A 16,929-nucleotide genomic window follows, 5' to 3' on the forward strand; every position below is an offset into this window, starting at 1 on the left:
AGAGTCATGCAGTTTTTGGAAGAAAGCGGCCATTTTTTTTCTGGATAACCCCTTTAAGGAAAATTAGTTGAATTATATTTAAAGGTACAGTAAAAACTAAATTCGGGAGGGCTTCTTTAAGGTTGTCTATAAAGCAGTGTTAGCTGGAGACTCCTCTATTGCTGGCTATAGGCACAGGTCCAGTGTGTCTAGGGTTAAATCTAGCCATCTCTTGCCAATTTATTATTTTAACGTTCAAGATTGAGAAAAATAAAACTTAAAATAACTATTATTACATTTTTGTTTTATTATAGCTCTAGATCTAGGTTTTACCTCTTGACCACTAGGGCAACCCCTCTCTCAACGTGAATCATATCCCAGTCCTGGCGATCAGCTGATGATCAAATCTGACGGACAATAAGTCACGGCCTACTGTCTTCACAGGGAGAAACTGGTCTGTTGCAGTGATGCGCCCCCTATAGGGAGGTAACTGTATAAACACATTTCCAGAAGGAGTAAAAGAGCATTGCCACAGGTGAAGAGACACACCTGCATGGACGAGGCCGTCCGTATTTTGAGGGATGAGTTCAGAGACAAGTAGGCTATTAAGGAAACATGTTGCCAGGGATTACCATCTGTGATGTGACAGAAATAGACAGGATCAGGAGGAAGACTTAGCTAGATAGTCATTCCTACTTAATACAATCAGAATTAAGGGAAGGCATGGCATGGCATGGGTAAGACCACAAAATACAGGGAATTTTCAACGTCTTTACAATAATTGTCCACAGTCTTCAGTCGTCCTATTGCTGTGAATTTTTTTTTTAATGTTTTTATTAACAATTTTTTTTATTAATTGTGGTCCTGGCAGCGTTAATCCATGGTCCAATGCCGTTCAGGTACCACCGGCGCCCATGTGATTGGCTCTCCTGGGTCTCAGAGATGCCCAGGGAATTCTGGCCTCTTTAAAGGGGTTTAATCAGAAAATGACTTGTTTAAATAATGGTATAGGGTAAAGATATAATTTTTTCTAATATTCAATTTTTCTCTCTATTACAAAATAATCCTGATATCTTGCAGTTCCCATTCTCACCACTAGGGCTAAAACTAAGCTGAGACTTCCTGTTGTGTCTGTGGTGATAAGAGGAGGCTGCTGTAAAGTGATCTGTACAGCATTGCAGCATCATGTGACACCAGTAGATAGAGGTCAGTAATGTATTACATGCTGCTTGCTGTAAAGCATGTCACTAAATGCTGTTAAAAACAGCCTAGGAAATATGGCAGCCCAAATTAATGGGATTAGTTTAATTTTTGCTTTCACTTTGATACTGCGCCAAAAGGGGAAGGGAAATTGAGTCATACCAATGGATATATGTGATGGGGGCCTTAGTAAGATTATAATGATAAATAATCATTGCAAAAAGCGGCAATCTTAGCAAAATAAAATGTGGTGAGAAAAAAATTAAAACCAACTGATAGAAAGTCAAGACTACAATAACATAAAAAACAACAAACATGGTTGAGTCACCTGATGCTGCTTACCGTCCCTTTCTGAGTTCCTACCTCACCTACTACAGAAGCTGTCCTCAACCTGAGGCCTCCCAGCCGATGTGATACCAAGACTCCTACTATGGCTTCAGAACACAGGGCTGCAGGTGCGGAAGCAGAACAATATCATTTTACATACATTACCGCTAAACATATGCATGGTAGTGTCAATACTGGGGTTAAACACTATCTAACATACTGTGGCAAGACAACTAGGTAGGGAATCCCCTTTTTAAGAGACGGAACATGGGAATATTAACTTAAAGGGGTTCTTCAGTGCTACAAAAGATGGCCACTTTCTTCCAGAGACAGCGCCACTCTTGTCTCCAGTTCACGTGTGGTTTATAATTAAGCTCCATTCACTTCAATAGAACTGAGTTACAAAACCTGCACCCAAACTGGAGACAAGAGCAGTCCTGTCTCTGGAAGAAAGCGGACATATTTTTGTTGCACTGGATAACCCCTATTCCGCTCAAATATAACTTTTCAGATGTTGCTGCCCATGGTGACACTAACAATTCCTTCCATATTTGTTATTATCTATTCAGTCTCCTGGGCAGCTGTTTTATGCTGAAGACAAATAAATCTGTATATGAAACTCTGTAATGCTGGGAGGGTTAATAACAGTGAGTTCATTGGCAACTTGATCTCACATTAACCCTCCAGGTGTTACAAAAAAGCTACAAAGTTGCAGATAAAGTCTGCCAGGGACTTGTTTACTTCAGCTGTCTAGGAAGGGAGGGGGGAGGAAGGGGATTCAGAGCAGAGACAGCTCAACACACAGCTTTAGCTTTGGCTGTCCAGGCATGATGGGAATTGTAGTTCCCAGCTGGAGAGCAAAAGGATCCCCATCCCTGATCTATAGCAGGCAGACAGGCCCTGCTTGCAAGTACACAGTCCAGGCTCTCTACTGCACATAGCACCTGGTAAACCCAACCCTCTCTTACTAATCTGTCTTGTTCTAGCTGCTGCTAGAGACAGATTTCCCCCAACGATCGGCAGTGGACAGCAGATTGCAGAGATTGCTTTAACTTTGACTGTCCAAGCATGATGGGAATTGTAGTTTTGCAACAGCTGGAGGGCCTGCATTTGACACCCCTGTTTTAAAGTGTTTTTGGTGCTTTATATTTTTACCAAATTTAGATTTTTACCAACTTTATCAAATTATTAAAGCCAAGCAATGCAAAGTGTATATCATGTTTCCGAGCATAAGCTTTATTCTCTTTTATTATTAAACAAAAGGGGGAGGGGGGAATTACCAACCGGATAAATCGAGCCAGGTATAGACGGCAATGTTGGCGACTATAATAATGAGACCCAAAAGAAACATATAAAACGGTTTAATAATGCAGCATATGTCAGGTTGTCTTTATGTCGGTGTGTGGGGAATCCTCATAATTGTGTGATTTTTCCAAGTAAAAAAATATATCCACACACATCGCAGTCAATAGGATATGAAGGATTATCGATTAAAGCTTGGCCCTATAAAAGAAAGAGACAAGATATCAGGGAAAGAGCACGATACTGGGAAATCCATGCACGCTACGGGAGACTATTTTGCTGATCCAGAATACTTTGCACACACATCAGAAATTGCTTGGGACAGACCCTTTTAGTCTCTCCTCCTGGAAACTTGTTCCATACTTGTTATTATTTATTCAGTCTCCTTCCCCCCAGTTCTGAGCTACTGCTTTGTGCTGGAGACACAGAAAACTGTGTGAGCTTTTCTTTCTGTCTCCTACCCCCTCCCCACCGAGGCGGCTCATTTAAACAGCCACCTGGCCGGCTGATTCTGCACTCTAATGCTGGAAGGGTTAACCTCACTATGAAGAACCCTCCTGGCATCACAGAGTGCAGATACAGCAGCCCAAGGACACTGTTTACACCAGCCGTCTTGAAAGGAAGGGGAGATGGAGAGAACAGCTCACACACAGTTTTCTTTGTCTACAGCAAAAGCAGTAGGTCGGAACTGGGGGAAGGAGACAGAAAAGGCAATGACATGTATGGAGTTAATTGTTAATCTTCTGCTGAGCTCTTCTCTCTGTCTGTGAGACACAAGACTGTCTCATAGACTTACATCATGAGTCCATCTTGGTCACGTGCACAGAGATGGGAAGAGAACTTGATCAAAACTGCTGACACATTGTTTCTACTTTTTTTTTTTTAAGTGACAGCGCCCATGTAAACAGACGCACATTAACCTGTTAAAATCCTGTGCCACTCCGATGCCAATACTTCCCTAACTGGGAGAGCCTATGAAGTGCTTAGGCCATATAGGCCATGATTTCAGGTCAGGATCAAAAGACAAGATCGGCTGATGATCGCTGTCATCGCCTGATCATTGTTTTTATTACACAGAACGATATCTGTCAAATCGGCCTGATTCAGCGGATTATCGCTCTGTATGCGGAACATACCCAGACCCTAACCAATCAAAACTTTTGACAGGTCTCTAGGAGTGACAGGGGGTACTTTAAATCTGCTGTGCCTTTCCTACCGATTGGGAAGGAGTTCAATGCAAAAATGTACATGTTAACTGCTGTATACCTATAGAGAACTATTATAGTAGAAACAGACTGTACAAGTATATATGCAAATCAAATAGAAGACCTGGGTTTCTCACCGACTGCATATGTGGTGACACCTAAAGCAGACTCCAATTGAAGCCAAAAAAGGTCTGACTTATTTCTAAGCTACGAGCTATTTCCTCCACGATACAGTGCTGTTGCCACATGAGGTGCAGCTTCCGGTATCTTTCATGCGAGAGTCGTAGTGGATTCCCACGCCTTTATACGGGATCAGAGAGAAAACGAGAAAAAATAAAGAGACACGTATTACATAGTAAACACATAACAGTGATGGGGTGATAGTTATAAGAGATCTCAGACCTGAAGACGCATAGGATTAGGAATGTTTGGCTTATATGCCTGGAAAATCTGGTGGATATGTTGCAGTGAAATGATAGAATCATGGATATGATCCCGGGAAACAAGGAAATGAATGCGCCGTTCCATCATTTCCCTAGGGATTTGATCAAATGCCTGACCCCTTTCAGGGAAATGACGGAATGAACGATCGAGAAGTCGCCCGGCTCTATGTTTGGCGGCGGAGGCAGATGGGGGAGCAGAACGGCAGGCAGGCGTATGGCGGCGGGGGCGGATGGGAACTCCCGACAGGCGTACGGCGGCGAGGGGAGCAGAGCGGCACACCTCCCCGGTAGGCATATGGCAGCGGAGGGGGGGTGGGGGAGCAGAGCGGCATACCTCGCCGGCAGGTATATGGCGGCGGGGCGGACGGGGAGCAGAGTGGCACACCACCCGGCAGGTGTATGGCGTTGAGGCGGACGAGGAGCCGAGCTGACAGGCTGTGGGAGCAGGAGGCATGTCGCCGGGCGGGGTAACGGGACCAGAGGCGGACAGGGAACAGAGCGGCACACCTCCCGGCAGGCGTACGGCGTTGGGGCGGACAAGGAGCAGAGCTGACAGGAAGGGGGAGCAGGAGGCATATCGCCGGGCGGGGTAACGGGACCAGAGGCGAATGGGGAGCAGAGTGGCACATGACAGCAGGGGCGGACAGGGAGTGGAGCTAACAGGCTGGGGGAGCAAGAGGAGTGCAGCAGGGGAAATGAGCAGAACGGGGAGCAGAGGCGCGGCTGAGGCAGTCGGGAGGAGAAGAGCAGACAGGATGGGGGGAGCAGAGAGGGGTCAGTGATTTGATCAATTCCCTAAGAAAATGGTGAAACGGCGCGGTCATTTCATCATTTCCCCGGATTTCATCAAATCCCTGATTCTATCATTTCACTGTAACATATATATACAGCATACAGCTGAATATAACGGAATAAAAAAAAATTGTATTCTGTTCAGTATAGGTTTCATGTGAATCTTGTCATATACGGAAGCCATTATATAGTATGAGCACCACTGGCAAGCAAATTGGGAGTAATTCCTGGTCTATACACCAAACATAAAGCACGGATGTTCCACAGTGTGAACACAGCTTAAGAATAAAAAGAATAAATCTTACTTTAAACCTGGGTCAGTCTCCCCATATTCGTCTAGATACGGCGCTGGGTACAGACAACCTCTTGTTTTCCCCTCAATAAGAACGACTTTACATTCTCTAATCCTAAAACAATACAAAACAGTGTACGTAACCACAAAGTCCAACGACACCTAATATTCATTATCTGTAACAAAGCAAGGAATGGAAATGATGCAGATTATAATTTTACTGGATTATTTTTGCATGGTTTCTTATACCTGTTTGTTAGATTACAATGACTCACTTGAGGAATATACAGATTCCAGCTCCGCAGTGCAATGCATGCGCAGTACAAGCCCCCAGCTCCTCCCCATTGACCACCTCCTGGCAGCATGTGTTCTGGGAGCACAGTATGGCCCCGCACAGAAGACACAGCACCGGGTGCTTCCGTTCAGCATCTTGTGATTTTGGGCACCTATAAACATGACAAAAATACCATTAAACTTCATTTTTTTTTTTTTTTTACAAAAGACTTATAAGAACTTTTGTCTACAGATGAAATGGTGAATAGTTAACCAACTAATCGTGGGGGTTGACCACTAGGGACCCCCCACCACACACCCACATGTCACCACTGCTCCATTCATTCTCTATGGAAGCTGCCTAAGACACCTGAACATTGTACTCAGCTCTCTGGACAGTCCCATTGGGAATTAATATAAATGGAGCTGTGGTGCCACTCCATTTTTGAGATCATGGGGGGGGGGTCCCTACACTTGGGCCCCTGTGATCAGTTAGGCACCCCATATCCTGACAATAAGGGATGACAGATAAGATTATAACTTACCACCTTTTCACAGGATAGGTTCTAAGCATCTGAACACTCGGGTCCCACACAACCTGCTCAGACAATGGACCTCAAATTTTGCAACCAGTCTCTGTGTCTAGACCCCCTACAGATCAGATACTTATCATCTTGTGTATAGGTGCTGAGTTATAATCTTGATATAACCCATTTAGAGCATGAGAAAGAGAAATGTTAAGAATAAAATGTTGTACTCGATACCTGAAATGGGAGGCCTTATTGAGCAGAACGCTGTAATCTTCAGGCAGCTCCGTCAGGGTGTTAAGATACCTTGGGTACCTACAAAAGAGAAGTGACGGCCTGTGTTACTAGACCTTGTGAGATCTCAGAATCTTTCCACACAACTTCACTACTTCAAAGCTCCCACAATACTGAGAACTGGAGACTAATGTAAAAGTATTAGGAGGCAATAAGGTGTAAGCAATCCCATAGAGGCAGACCACACTTCGGCATAGCAGGCCCTGGGTCCCCCTACTGCACTGGCCCCATAGAAGCTCCGTGGTCCCTACTAGCCCATATTACAGACCTTAGGGTAAATGTGAGACTAAAAGACCCCACACAGACACACACACAAGCATAATCTAATGAGTATCAGGGCCTGCTGACTTTTCCGACATATGAAGTTGGGGAACGATGGATTTCCACTGCCTGATAATTTTGCTATCTGAGAGATAAGCCGCCAGAAGAGTCTGAAAGTAGCCAACTCCTCTCTCTTCATCCAGAACACATGAACGCTCCGCTGAGCTGAGCATTCATATGATTGGTGTTTAGCTGACAGCAGTCTTGTGTACAGTGAGCTATGGAAGCATTGCCTCCATACTGCCACATGCGCTGTAAACGAACATATATATGTATTTACTAACCTAATTGTGCTAGTTTTACCAGTGACGACACTCTGAACAGCTGGATCGGATCCCCATCTAGATGACATAAGACAGACAGATGTGAAAGCTGCACATATTAGTCAGTGATGGGCTGGTGTATTCATTGATTTATACCTTGTCAGTCACAGTACTGAGAACTGTGTATTTTCTACATGTTGTTTCTAGGGTGGCTTAGGAAGAGGATTATTGTAACTAATAAAGGAAGCCATAGCTACATTATTATAAGTTATTGCAAGATTTTAAAGTTGCAGTTTACAATACATTTCCAGTCATGTACATGTAACCTTCCTTCTTCCCAAATAGCATTTATTATACATGATCAGCCATAACACTGGAATAACCGGCATACTATTATATAGGTCACCCTCGCAATTCTTACCAGTCAAGGAATGGAGGCCATAAGACCTTTTAAGATGCCTAAGACATAAGCAGCATATCCTTTCAACTTTACAGCACAGGTGTCAAACATGCGGCCCTCCAGCTGTTGCAAAACTACGACTTATATCATGCTTGAAAGTCAAAGCATGATGGGAATTGTGGTTTTGCAGTACCTGGGGGACCCTCAGTTTGAGACCCCGCTTTACAGGATAAGCATCGTGTGTGTAAATGAGGAGTAGCACTTTATTATCTATATTAACAGAACCTGTCAGTGGTTTTAAAGTGTCACTGTCATTTCTAAAAACTTTTGTCACGTCATAAAAACATGTTAAAAGTTTTGAGTGGCCAATCAATCCTATGAGAAAGTGACGCTAAGGGCAGTCCTCCCCTGTAATGAGTCAGTCTATAATCTAAGTCTATGGAGCCTGACTCTTTCAGTGACAGAGAGCAATGAGCAGACGGTGCTACAGCGCGGTCTTCTCCTGGCTCGTTCTCCCGATCAGTATGTGTCTGAACATTTAGATCTGGACCAGTCAAAACTTTTGACAAAGGTACACTTTAATATTATGGCTGACTGGTGTGCGGTACAAAAGAGGAGCAAATCTAGTAAATCTGCACTTGGCTACAACATATGCATGAGAGCAGGACGCTATTAGCGTGGCTGCACTCTTGTCCTTGTGAGCTGTCACATAGACAACCTGGCTTCAACAGGACTCTATGGACTTAGGCTTGTCTGTGCGGCAGCTCATGAGGATGGATCTGCAGCCACTTGGAGAGCTCCCTGTACATGCAGTAGATTCCTGTACATGCATAATTATAATATACATGTACTATACATATGTGGTGCAAACATAACAGACAAGACGCACCTCTGAAGAAGGGGTTTCACACTGTCCCAGTACTCGTGGAAAAGGACAAACAGGTTAGTAGGAAGAGCGAGGTAGCTACACAGAGCACTCAGCTGATCTTCTGGAGCCACTGTAAAAGAAATGGGTAAAAAAGAAATAGAAAGAAGACCGTTAGATTCCATTACAGACATGACAGAAGACGCTTCAGCTCAGAGACTCTCTCGCTTCAGATCTGATTAAAGGGATAGGCTGAGCCCTTCTGACCTTTAAATGAACTGAAGGGACAGCTGTGAGTTTAATACGATAGAGGACACGAACGCTCAACATTTGACTCCTGGTGACTGGAGAAGAGGGATGCAGTCCTAGGGTTGACTCCATCCTCCCCAGCCACCAGGAGTCCAATGCTGAGCGTTTGGGTCTGTGTGAACCCTACCTTACTGTAAGTTCACAATCACGTCCCATAAGCATTATAACATTTTCTATGAACGACCCCTTCCATTGTGTAGGTACCTGTTAGCATCTATGGCATAATACATGTTATTTAGGCCTTATAGCAGCTTACATGAAGACTCCAGCTCATCGGGTGGAGTCACTCCCTGCAAATAGTGGAAGAACAGGGCAGAACAGCGCAGGTAAGGGACAATCCCGCTTTTCACACAGTCCCAGATATACCAGCCAGGGATTTCAGCTGCTTTGAAGCTGTAACATATAAATGATGCAAAACAACATGTTAAAAGTTCAGGATCCAATAAAACACACATAGGACATATTTATGGTTGAACAAAGCCAAAAAAGCATCAAAGCATGCGCTGGAGGGATGGTGAAAATTGGCCGGTGCTGGACCAATCAAAGGTAAGAGCCATGTGTAATCTTCTTTGAGGAAATTAAATTGTTTAATTTTCAGGACCAAAGCATGTTACCCAGACCGTCATGCCCCATGTGTCGGGGTGACGTGCTTTGGCGATATGTGCGAGATGAGAGCAAATGCCAGACTCCATTGGTGGTGGTTTATCTCGGCAAGAATAAAAGGATCATGCAGCTGAACTCTAACAAGTCCGAACTTTCATGAGGTTGTCAGAAGAGAAGCAGCAGGCCCCATATGATTTTGTGTATGGCCGGAAATAGTATCACTATAGTATCACAAAAAACACAAATCTATGTTCAACTAACCCATCAATGAGCAGTGAAAGATCCTGGCAGAGCGCAGCAGCAGTATGAGCTTCCTCACAGTCCTCTGGCTTCGTACATGGTGGAGTGTCTATTAAAAGATTGGAAAAATTAGCAGAGTGGCTCTGTGGACACCCTGTCGATATATTGGGTGTATAAAACAAGTGAGGTGTCCCTAGAGGAAATCAGAGGAACTGCAACTAAGTTTTATTTACAGGACTATATATGAGCTCTCTGTACACTTATGGAGAGAATAGTGCGAGGCGGCACCTACATTAGTGGCACCTTAGGGTCCTAGAAGTAATAAGTTCAAGTGAGTTACGATAACCCCCCTGCGTAATATAAAAACCTAATCAGACTGTTGTATTTCCCTTTACCTGTGGCTGATGATAAGATGATTTGCAGAATGTGAGTTATAGTGAGCAGGTGGAAGAGGTAGAGATGGTTGTATGAAGAGACTGTAGATGATGGGTGCAGACCCACTCCTTCTTCATAGTATAACGATGGAAAGGCCAAAACCGACCCCACCTATAACAGAAGAGTTATAAGAAACAGCAGGGAAGAGAAACAATATATCCTTGGCAGGGAGAAGCACGCAGCGGTGTGCATCACTCCCCAACTTGCTCCAGTGGTTCCAGAAACTTATAATGAAGTCCATTAACTGGATAGAGATGGCAGGTAGTGAAGCACACAGCCGCACGCTTCTCCCAGCTCACTCCAATGATGGATAGGGGTCTGAACATCCAAACTGCGACCAAAAAAAACTTTTGTTGCATTTCCTGAACATAAACATTTTTTGCTTTCCTGCTTTAGAATTCATGTCTATTTGTCCATCGTGAATATGATAAGAGAATTGCAGGGAATACTTTCCCAAATAGAACCATAGAAATGATGAAAATGCTTTGTGAAAGTTACGTTTTAACATCTCAAACTTACGAGAAGATGGAAGACGTCCACCGACAGGAAGGATGGCGTTCCCTCCAGCTTTATATTAGGCAAGAAAACTGTAAGATGCAAAATCACAGAGCTAAAATAATTGCTAGTAACAAGTATATAACTAGATACAGCCGGGTGCATGGAGGGACAACCTACCTGCCAGTAACTGCACAAGATGGCTCTGGACTGTACTCTGATGGCACGTGACTCTTTGCGCTTCAGCAAATTTCACTAAGGCTTTAAGGCCAGCATGCTGCCCGAAGCAAAAAGGGTTATAGAAGACAATAAGTAACAATAACTGACGGATGAATAATCGTTTGGATGCCAGTTATCTCTCCTGCCCACCGCCCCCTCCTATCCATTCAGAGGAATATTTGTTACGGCTGAGCGTTCCTGTGTTCTCTACTGGACTTTGCTGCGGCTTCTCTCTCCCAAAACAAAGGGGTTGGGCAATTAATTTTCCATCACACCCAACTCCTATCACCACCAACATCAGTGGTCGTTCTAGGAAGCCCCATACACCTTAGATTGAGCGGCGGGTTCGGCCAACAAAAGTATAAGGTTTATGGGAACCTTAAAGGGGTAATCTGGTCGGGAAGGCTTTTTTCACTATGGCCAGGGAGGGGGTGGATGAAAGCAACCACGTTCACTTACCACTCCAGTTCCAGCGATTATTCCCGCATCGCACTTCTCCGTTCTCCACTCCTTAGTATAGGACGTGCATTGAGGCGTGATGTTTCAAACCGTGACGTTTGGCCATTCAGCGACAGAGGTGGGACCCCGATGCAGCCGCTGAATAGCTGCGTGGGCTTGAAATGTCCCGTGTTAAGTTGCGTCATAAACCAGGAAGCCTCTGGAGAATGGAGCAGCGTGATGCAGGCCCCAGCGCTGGAACCGGGGAGGTAGGTGGACGAGGTTGCATTTATCCCCCTCTTCCCTGGTCTCCTGCCCAGTGTCTCCTTTTATTTATCTGTTGGGTCTAAACACCCAGACCTCAAGCAGAGAAAACATTTCATGTTTGTGTAACCAAGTGACTGTAATGTTTTATAGCTGAACTCTTGTATACTGTAAGGGTCCTATTACACGGGCCGACTACAGCCCGATCACTTTAGGAAATGAGTGCAGATCTGCTATATCGACGCTCGTTTACTGGAACTAATAGACGGCCCGATAATCGCTCCTGTGCTCCGCAGCTCCCAGTGGCTGCAGCGTCTAAATGGCCTGCCAGCTGACAGGTCCCTCAGCCAATCACAGGACGGGACCGCCGCGGTCTTTGATTGGTTGAGTGGCATGTCAGCTGACAGGCCGTTTAGACGCTGCAACCACCAGGAGCGGGAAGCTGCGGAGCACAGGAGAGAAGACCGGGAGCGGGGAGAGGTAGGATGTCAGGTATTTGGGCAATCATCAGCCATAGGCTACGCATCACTATTACATGCTGCTACTACACGTAGCGATGCACGGTCGGCGCCCAACAATTTTAGGTCCCAACCTAAACCAACGATCAGCCGATGATAGTTTCATCTGCTGATTCTTGTTTCTATAACAGGGAGCGACCGATTTGGCAGATTATCCCTCCGCATAATAGGGTCCCAAGTCGTGCGTCTTCACAGAAGTGGGACCATGGCAGCTATTTCGGATGTGCAATGTATATTTTATTACATTTGTGGATGACAATAAAACATTGCACGGCTTCTGATAGAGGTTTCCTGCTGATGGAGATGCCCGTACTGTCATGCATTATGGGGGAGATTTATTAACATGCCCCTGGGGTATGCCACAGGGTAGGCACAGATTATCGCCTTCTCCCTGGCGTACGGCTGCCGTAACCCATGCTCACCTGATGGGGGGAGGGCACAGCGGGGAGGAGGTGTGGCCTCCTCCAGCACCCAATTTATCAAGTTTTACCCCCGGCATAAACCAGGCAAACCAGAGGTGTAGATTTTTGCGCAATGCGCCAGGCCAGACGGCTTTACTGCGCCAGTCTTGATAAATGACTTCCTATGTGTACACTGATTTTGTGTGTACTGACTGTCAGAGGTCAAAATGACACGATTCTCAGCAAATAAATGTATATGTATATATATATATAATATATATATATATATATATTTCGGTGTATGCACTAAACTTATTTATGAAATGTGAGCGTAGCGTTCGTTAGATGCAGTTCTAATAAAGAGGTCATAATGTAAGTCACGCCAGCATAAGCCAAGGTAGAAAAGCTTCTTAAACATTGATGCTCTAAGATAATGCTCTTAAGGAACAGGAAGCATTGAGAAGCCGCTGTCTAACGTCTACTCACTTAACCCCATCTTTTATTTGACCCTTACCTGCCGATTCTGCAGGGAACCAAACAAAGGTTTGTCTTCATCCCTTAGCAGACTCTCTGTAACAGAACAATGGTGCATTGTAAGACCTGCACTAAATCAGTGTCTATTTGTAGTGATTTGATGGACTTACCTATGGATTGTATAGTAAATGCACATGTATTCCAAGTCATCATAGGCAGCCGCGGGTCACTCTCATTAGGTGGGAGGTTCAGGCCGATGCAGTACACAGTGTTTGCAAAATGAACCAGCATTTCTTTTGTGCTAGCAGAATACTTTGGCCTGGAGAAATAATAATAATAATAATAATAATAATAATAATAATAATAATAATAATAATACTTTTATTTGAGAAATACATGCAAGACTGTGAGGATCCTAAGTTGGGAGAAAGCTCAACTCATCCCAAGATTTCAATAGAAAAGCATTGAGAATTATATTTTTACATGTAAAGTAAAAACCCTGGAAAAGTGTAAAGAACACACGAATGATCAATGTCTGCCAATGTATAGAAATGTTATAATGATATGTTTGATGATAACTTTTAATAACTTTTAATACGTCACTACCCATACTAAAACCAACAATTCTATCCATACTTATTATCTATTCAGTCTCCTTCCTCCAGTTCTGAGCTGCTGCTTTCTGCTAAAGACACAAAAATCTGTGTGTGAGCTTTTCTCTCCCTCTCCCCCTCCCACCCTTCCCTCCCAGACCAATGATGTAGACAAGTACCTAGCAGGCTTTATCTGCAACTCTGTAGCTTCTTTGTAATGCTGGAAAGGTTATTCTGAGGTCAAGTTGCTGATTAACTCACTGTGAGCTGCTGCTTTCTGCTGAAGACACAAAAATCTTTGTGAGAACTTTTCTCTCGATCTCCCTCCTCCCTTTTGAGATGGCTGATGTAAACAAGTCCCTATCTGTAACTTTGAAATGCTGACATTACAAAGTTGCAGATAGGGACTTGTTTACATCAGCTGTTTTAGAAGGGAGGGGGAAGATGGAGAGAAAAGCTCACACACAGACTTTTGTGTCTTCAGCTGTAAGCAACAGCTCAGAACTGGGGGAAGGAGACTGAATAGATAATAAAAAGTGTGGAAGGAATTGTTAGTCTCACCATGGGCAGCAACATAACAAAAGTTATATTTGAGTGGAATACCTCTTTAAAAATATGTATCTGATTCTCAAACCAAATTGCACAGAAGATGAATTGAACTCTTTCAGCATGTGTTCAGTTAAATAAATGTATACATATAGACTTATGAAGTCTTTATAGCTGTCCATGGACGTAACCCTTGTCATCTTTTAAAAGTATACGGCCTGTGCTTCTGACCCAAAGTGGGACTCTTCAGGAGCGTTCACAGATGCATCAGCCACCATATAACAGATGCATCAGCCACCATATAACAGTTTAGAAACACTTACGGCGATTGTACTCCGAAGCTCAGGATTGATCTGAAGTCAAAGCTTTGACTCCCTTCACTACTAAGGAATTCAGGCGATAAGGACTTTTCTCCTATTAGGAAATACAGGAAAGTCAGATTTTGCATCTATAATCACAACCTGCTAAGAGTTCTTCCAAACTTAAAGACTATAGACATTACATTAGTGGTTGCCTTCAATCCTTCATTCATTTTCAGACTCCCTGATATATAGCTTGTGGCCTCCTCTTAGTTACAGACTTTGGTGGTGTAGGAGTGCCCCTTATTGTAAAGCATGACAATACTCACCTACTTGGGCCCCCGCAGCTCCAGTTGTTACATCACCCGGTTCTCCACTCATGGCTTACCTTTCTTCTTCCGAGACAGAATCATTTCAGCACTGACTGAGTCCGGACACAGCGGTGGCCAGTGACTGGGTGTGAGAGTACTGGTAAGGATGAGATGGATTTGTCTTGGAAGTAGAAAAGGTAGTCAAAAATCAGGGACCAGACGACGTTACGGCAGGAGCTATGGTGGTACAAGGTAGTGGAGTATGTCTTATTTATACTGCCTAACCCCAGAACATGTACATCACCTGCATGGGCTAGTATGCACAGGACCTTATATATTATACAGGACCTGTGCCCATGTGATCTGACAGCTAGGTTCTGATTCCTGCTCAATGCAAAGGTGAAAAACAAACATAAAGGGAACTTGTCACCTGGTTCATGCTGCCCAAAGCACGGTATATACGCGGGTACAGGGACACTACGGCAGTCCTTGCGGCTGTTTCATGCTCTGCTGGCACGGAGTTATGTATCTCTTATATATTTCTAGGGAAAGATGCATCACTCAAGGTCTGTGGAGTGTAGAGCTGCTGGGAACAGCCCGAATGAATAGTTACCCAGGTCCTGGCAGCTTCTTTAAACATGCCCAAGTGTTTCATTGTGACTCATAGTGTCCTGCCTGTACCTATTTCATGCTGCCCGTGGTTTGGAATAATAGAAGAGGGTGTGTCTACAAGAAATCCCCAAATAATAAAAACAGAAACCTTTTGAGATTTTCAGATTGTACCCCGATATCCTGGTCCCAACAACGTCCAACCAGCGAGACAATGACAGCACCTCTCCCAGTGATCCGGCATCCGCACTGCAGAGTACAGTATAGAAAGTCAACAAAGGAGGAAAAGTGACTGCCACTACATCAGAAGTGTGTATTTTAGGCATTGTTTGTTTTTGCGATTAACATAAACTGCTAAATTAGAGCTGGGATTACATCTACTATATGTTCTCATACTAATTGGTGCACATGGTTGGTTTCAGTACCTTCAGTTTGACATGAAAACCCTTTTTCAGAAACTGAAAATTCTTTCAAATCAACTGGTGTCAGAAAGTGCCAGAGATTGGTAATTTATTTCTATTAAAAAAATCTACAGTCTTCCAGTACTTATCAGCTGCTGTGTGTCCTGCAGGAAGTGGTGTACTCTCTCCAGTCTGACACAGTGCTCTCTGCTGCCACCTCTGTCCATGTCAGGAACTGTCCAGAGCAGTAGTAAAAAATCCCAATAGCTAGAATGGCAGATCTCTGTGGCACAACAGTGTTCTATGCACACACCAAATAATGAAAGGCTGCTTAACCCTTTAATGACCATGTGTCATTGATGCTTCAATGCCTAGGTCATTTTTGGATAATGATCCCATAAGTCCCTATCTCACAGCAGCAGGGAAGAGAGGGGAGGGGGCAGAGGTTGTGGCAGTGCTCTATGCCTGCCCTTCCTTTCCCTCTCTGCACTGCGGCTTCCATAGCCAGGATACAGGAGATCTGAAGCCTCCAGTGTCCATGGCTACCATCCGTACTCCGCAATAACATCACACATGGTGATCAAAAGGAGAATTCTCCTTTGGTAAAAGCAGATTTCTCCTTCTATCCCTATAGATGCTACAGTCGCGCTGATCGCAGCATCTATAGGGTTAACTGTTACTATTGGAGTGTGGCTCCGGTGCTGACAGTTGCGGCAGGTGCCTGTCTATCACTGATAGCTGAGATCCGCCATGGATGACACAGGCACAGCTTCTGTGCCCGTGTCATCCAGGAAACATTGATTAACATTGCTGCAGCATCGGGCACAGGCAGCAGCGATGGGAGGGGGTTAAGCAAGAAAACAAAAGACAAACTGCACATATCAGACAATAATACAAAAGGAATAAAACACAGGTCAAATATGAAGTGGTTGATCACCTGCTCACTTGTTCTGACACGATCGGGATGATGGGAATAACAGAGTTGCAGCGACACTTGCATAAAGGGCATAAATATTCTCCACTGCCAAGGTCATAGATCAGATCCACATGAAGACGCTGCTGTATGTTAAGTTGCATGGCCTCAAAAAACCTGAAAACCGGCATAAACATATAGAACTGCAAATGGGGCATGGAAAGCAAAGCCACTTGTGCAAACGTTTGGGTGTAAGCTAACCTAACATGACTTATAGTGATTAAAGGGGTACTCCGACAAAAAAAAAATCTTTCAAATCAACTGTAAGGAAGTTATATAGATTTGTAATTTACTTCTATTAAAAAATCTCCAGTCTTT

At 44.2% G+C, this 16,929-nt stretch overlaps 1 protein-coding gene across 4 annotated transcripts in view; it reads right to left on the reverse strand.

Moving 5' to 3' along the window:
- Positions 1 to 2,726: 2,726 nt before the first annotated feature.
- UBR1 (ubiquitin protein ligase E3 component n-recognin 1) overlaps positions 2,727 to 16,929 on the reverse strand; it is a 50,678-nt gene continuing 36,475 nt past the window's right edge. For 3 of the 4 annotated variants that reach the window (XM_069951172.1, XM_069951171.1, XM_069951174.1), the window contains 17 exons: positions 16,576 to 16,728; positions 15,389 to 15,486; positions 14,342 to 14,432; positions 13,050 to 13,198; positions 12,920 to 12,975; positions 10,746 to 10,842; positions 10,590 to 10,657; positions 10,031 to 10,181; positions 9,657 to 9,744; positions 9,049 to 9,185; positions 8,508 to 8,616; positions 7,240 to 7,296; positions 6,578 to 6,655; positions 5,816 to 5,986; positions 5,554 to 5,655; positions 4,151 to 4,313; positions 2,727 to 3,009 (listed from right to left, as the gene is read on the reverse strand). In XM_069951172.1, coding sequence (XP_069807273.1) covers positions 4,172 to 4,313; positions 5,554 to 5,655; positions 5,816 to 5,986; positions 6,578 to 6,655; positions 7,240 to 7,296; positions 8,508 to 8,616; positions 9,049 to 9,185; positions 9,657 to 9,744; positions 10,031 to 10,181; positions 10,590 to 10,657; positions 10,746 to 10,842; positions 12,920 to 12,975; positions 13,050 to 13,198; positions 14,342 to 14,432; positions 15,389 to 15,486; positions 16,576 to 16,728 — 1,747 coding nt within the window. In that variant the 3' untranslated portion in view covers positions 2,727 to 3,009; positions 4,151 to 4,171. The remainder of the gene's footprint in view (positions 3,010 to 4,150; positions 4,314 to 5,553; positions 5,656 to 5,815; positions 5,987 to 6,577; positions 6,656 to 7,239; positions 7,297 to 8,507; positions 8,617 to 9,048; positions 9,186 to 9,656; positions 9,745 to 10,030; positions 10,182 to 10,589; positions 10,658 to 10,745; positions 10,843 to 12,919; positions 12,976 to 13,049; positions 13,199 to 14,341; positions 14,433 to 15,388; positions 15,487 to 16,575; positions 16,729 to 16,929) is intronic. The other variant, XM_069951173.1, reaches the window with a different exon arrangement.

The sequence above is a fragment of the Dendropsophus ebraccatus genome, chromosome 13, assembly GCF_027789765.1.
Source record: "Dendropsophus ebraccatus isolate aDenEbr1 chromosome 13, aDenEbr1.pat, whole genome shotgun sequence".
NCBI classification, from domain to species: Eukaryota; Metazoa; Chordata; class Amphibia; order Anura; family Hylidae; genus Dendropsophus; species Dendropsophus ebraccatus.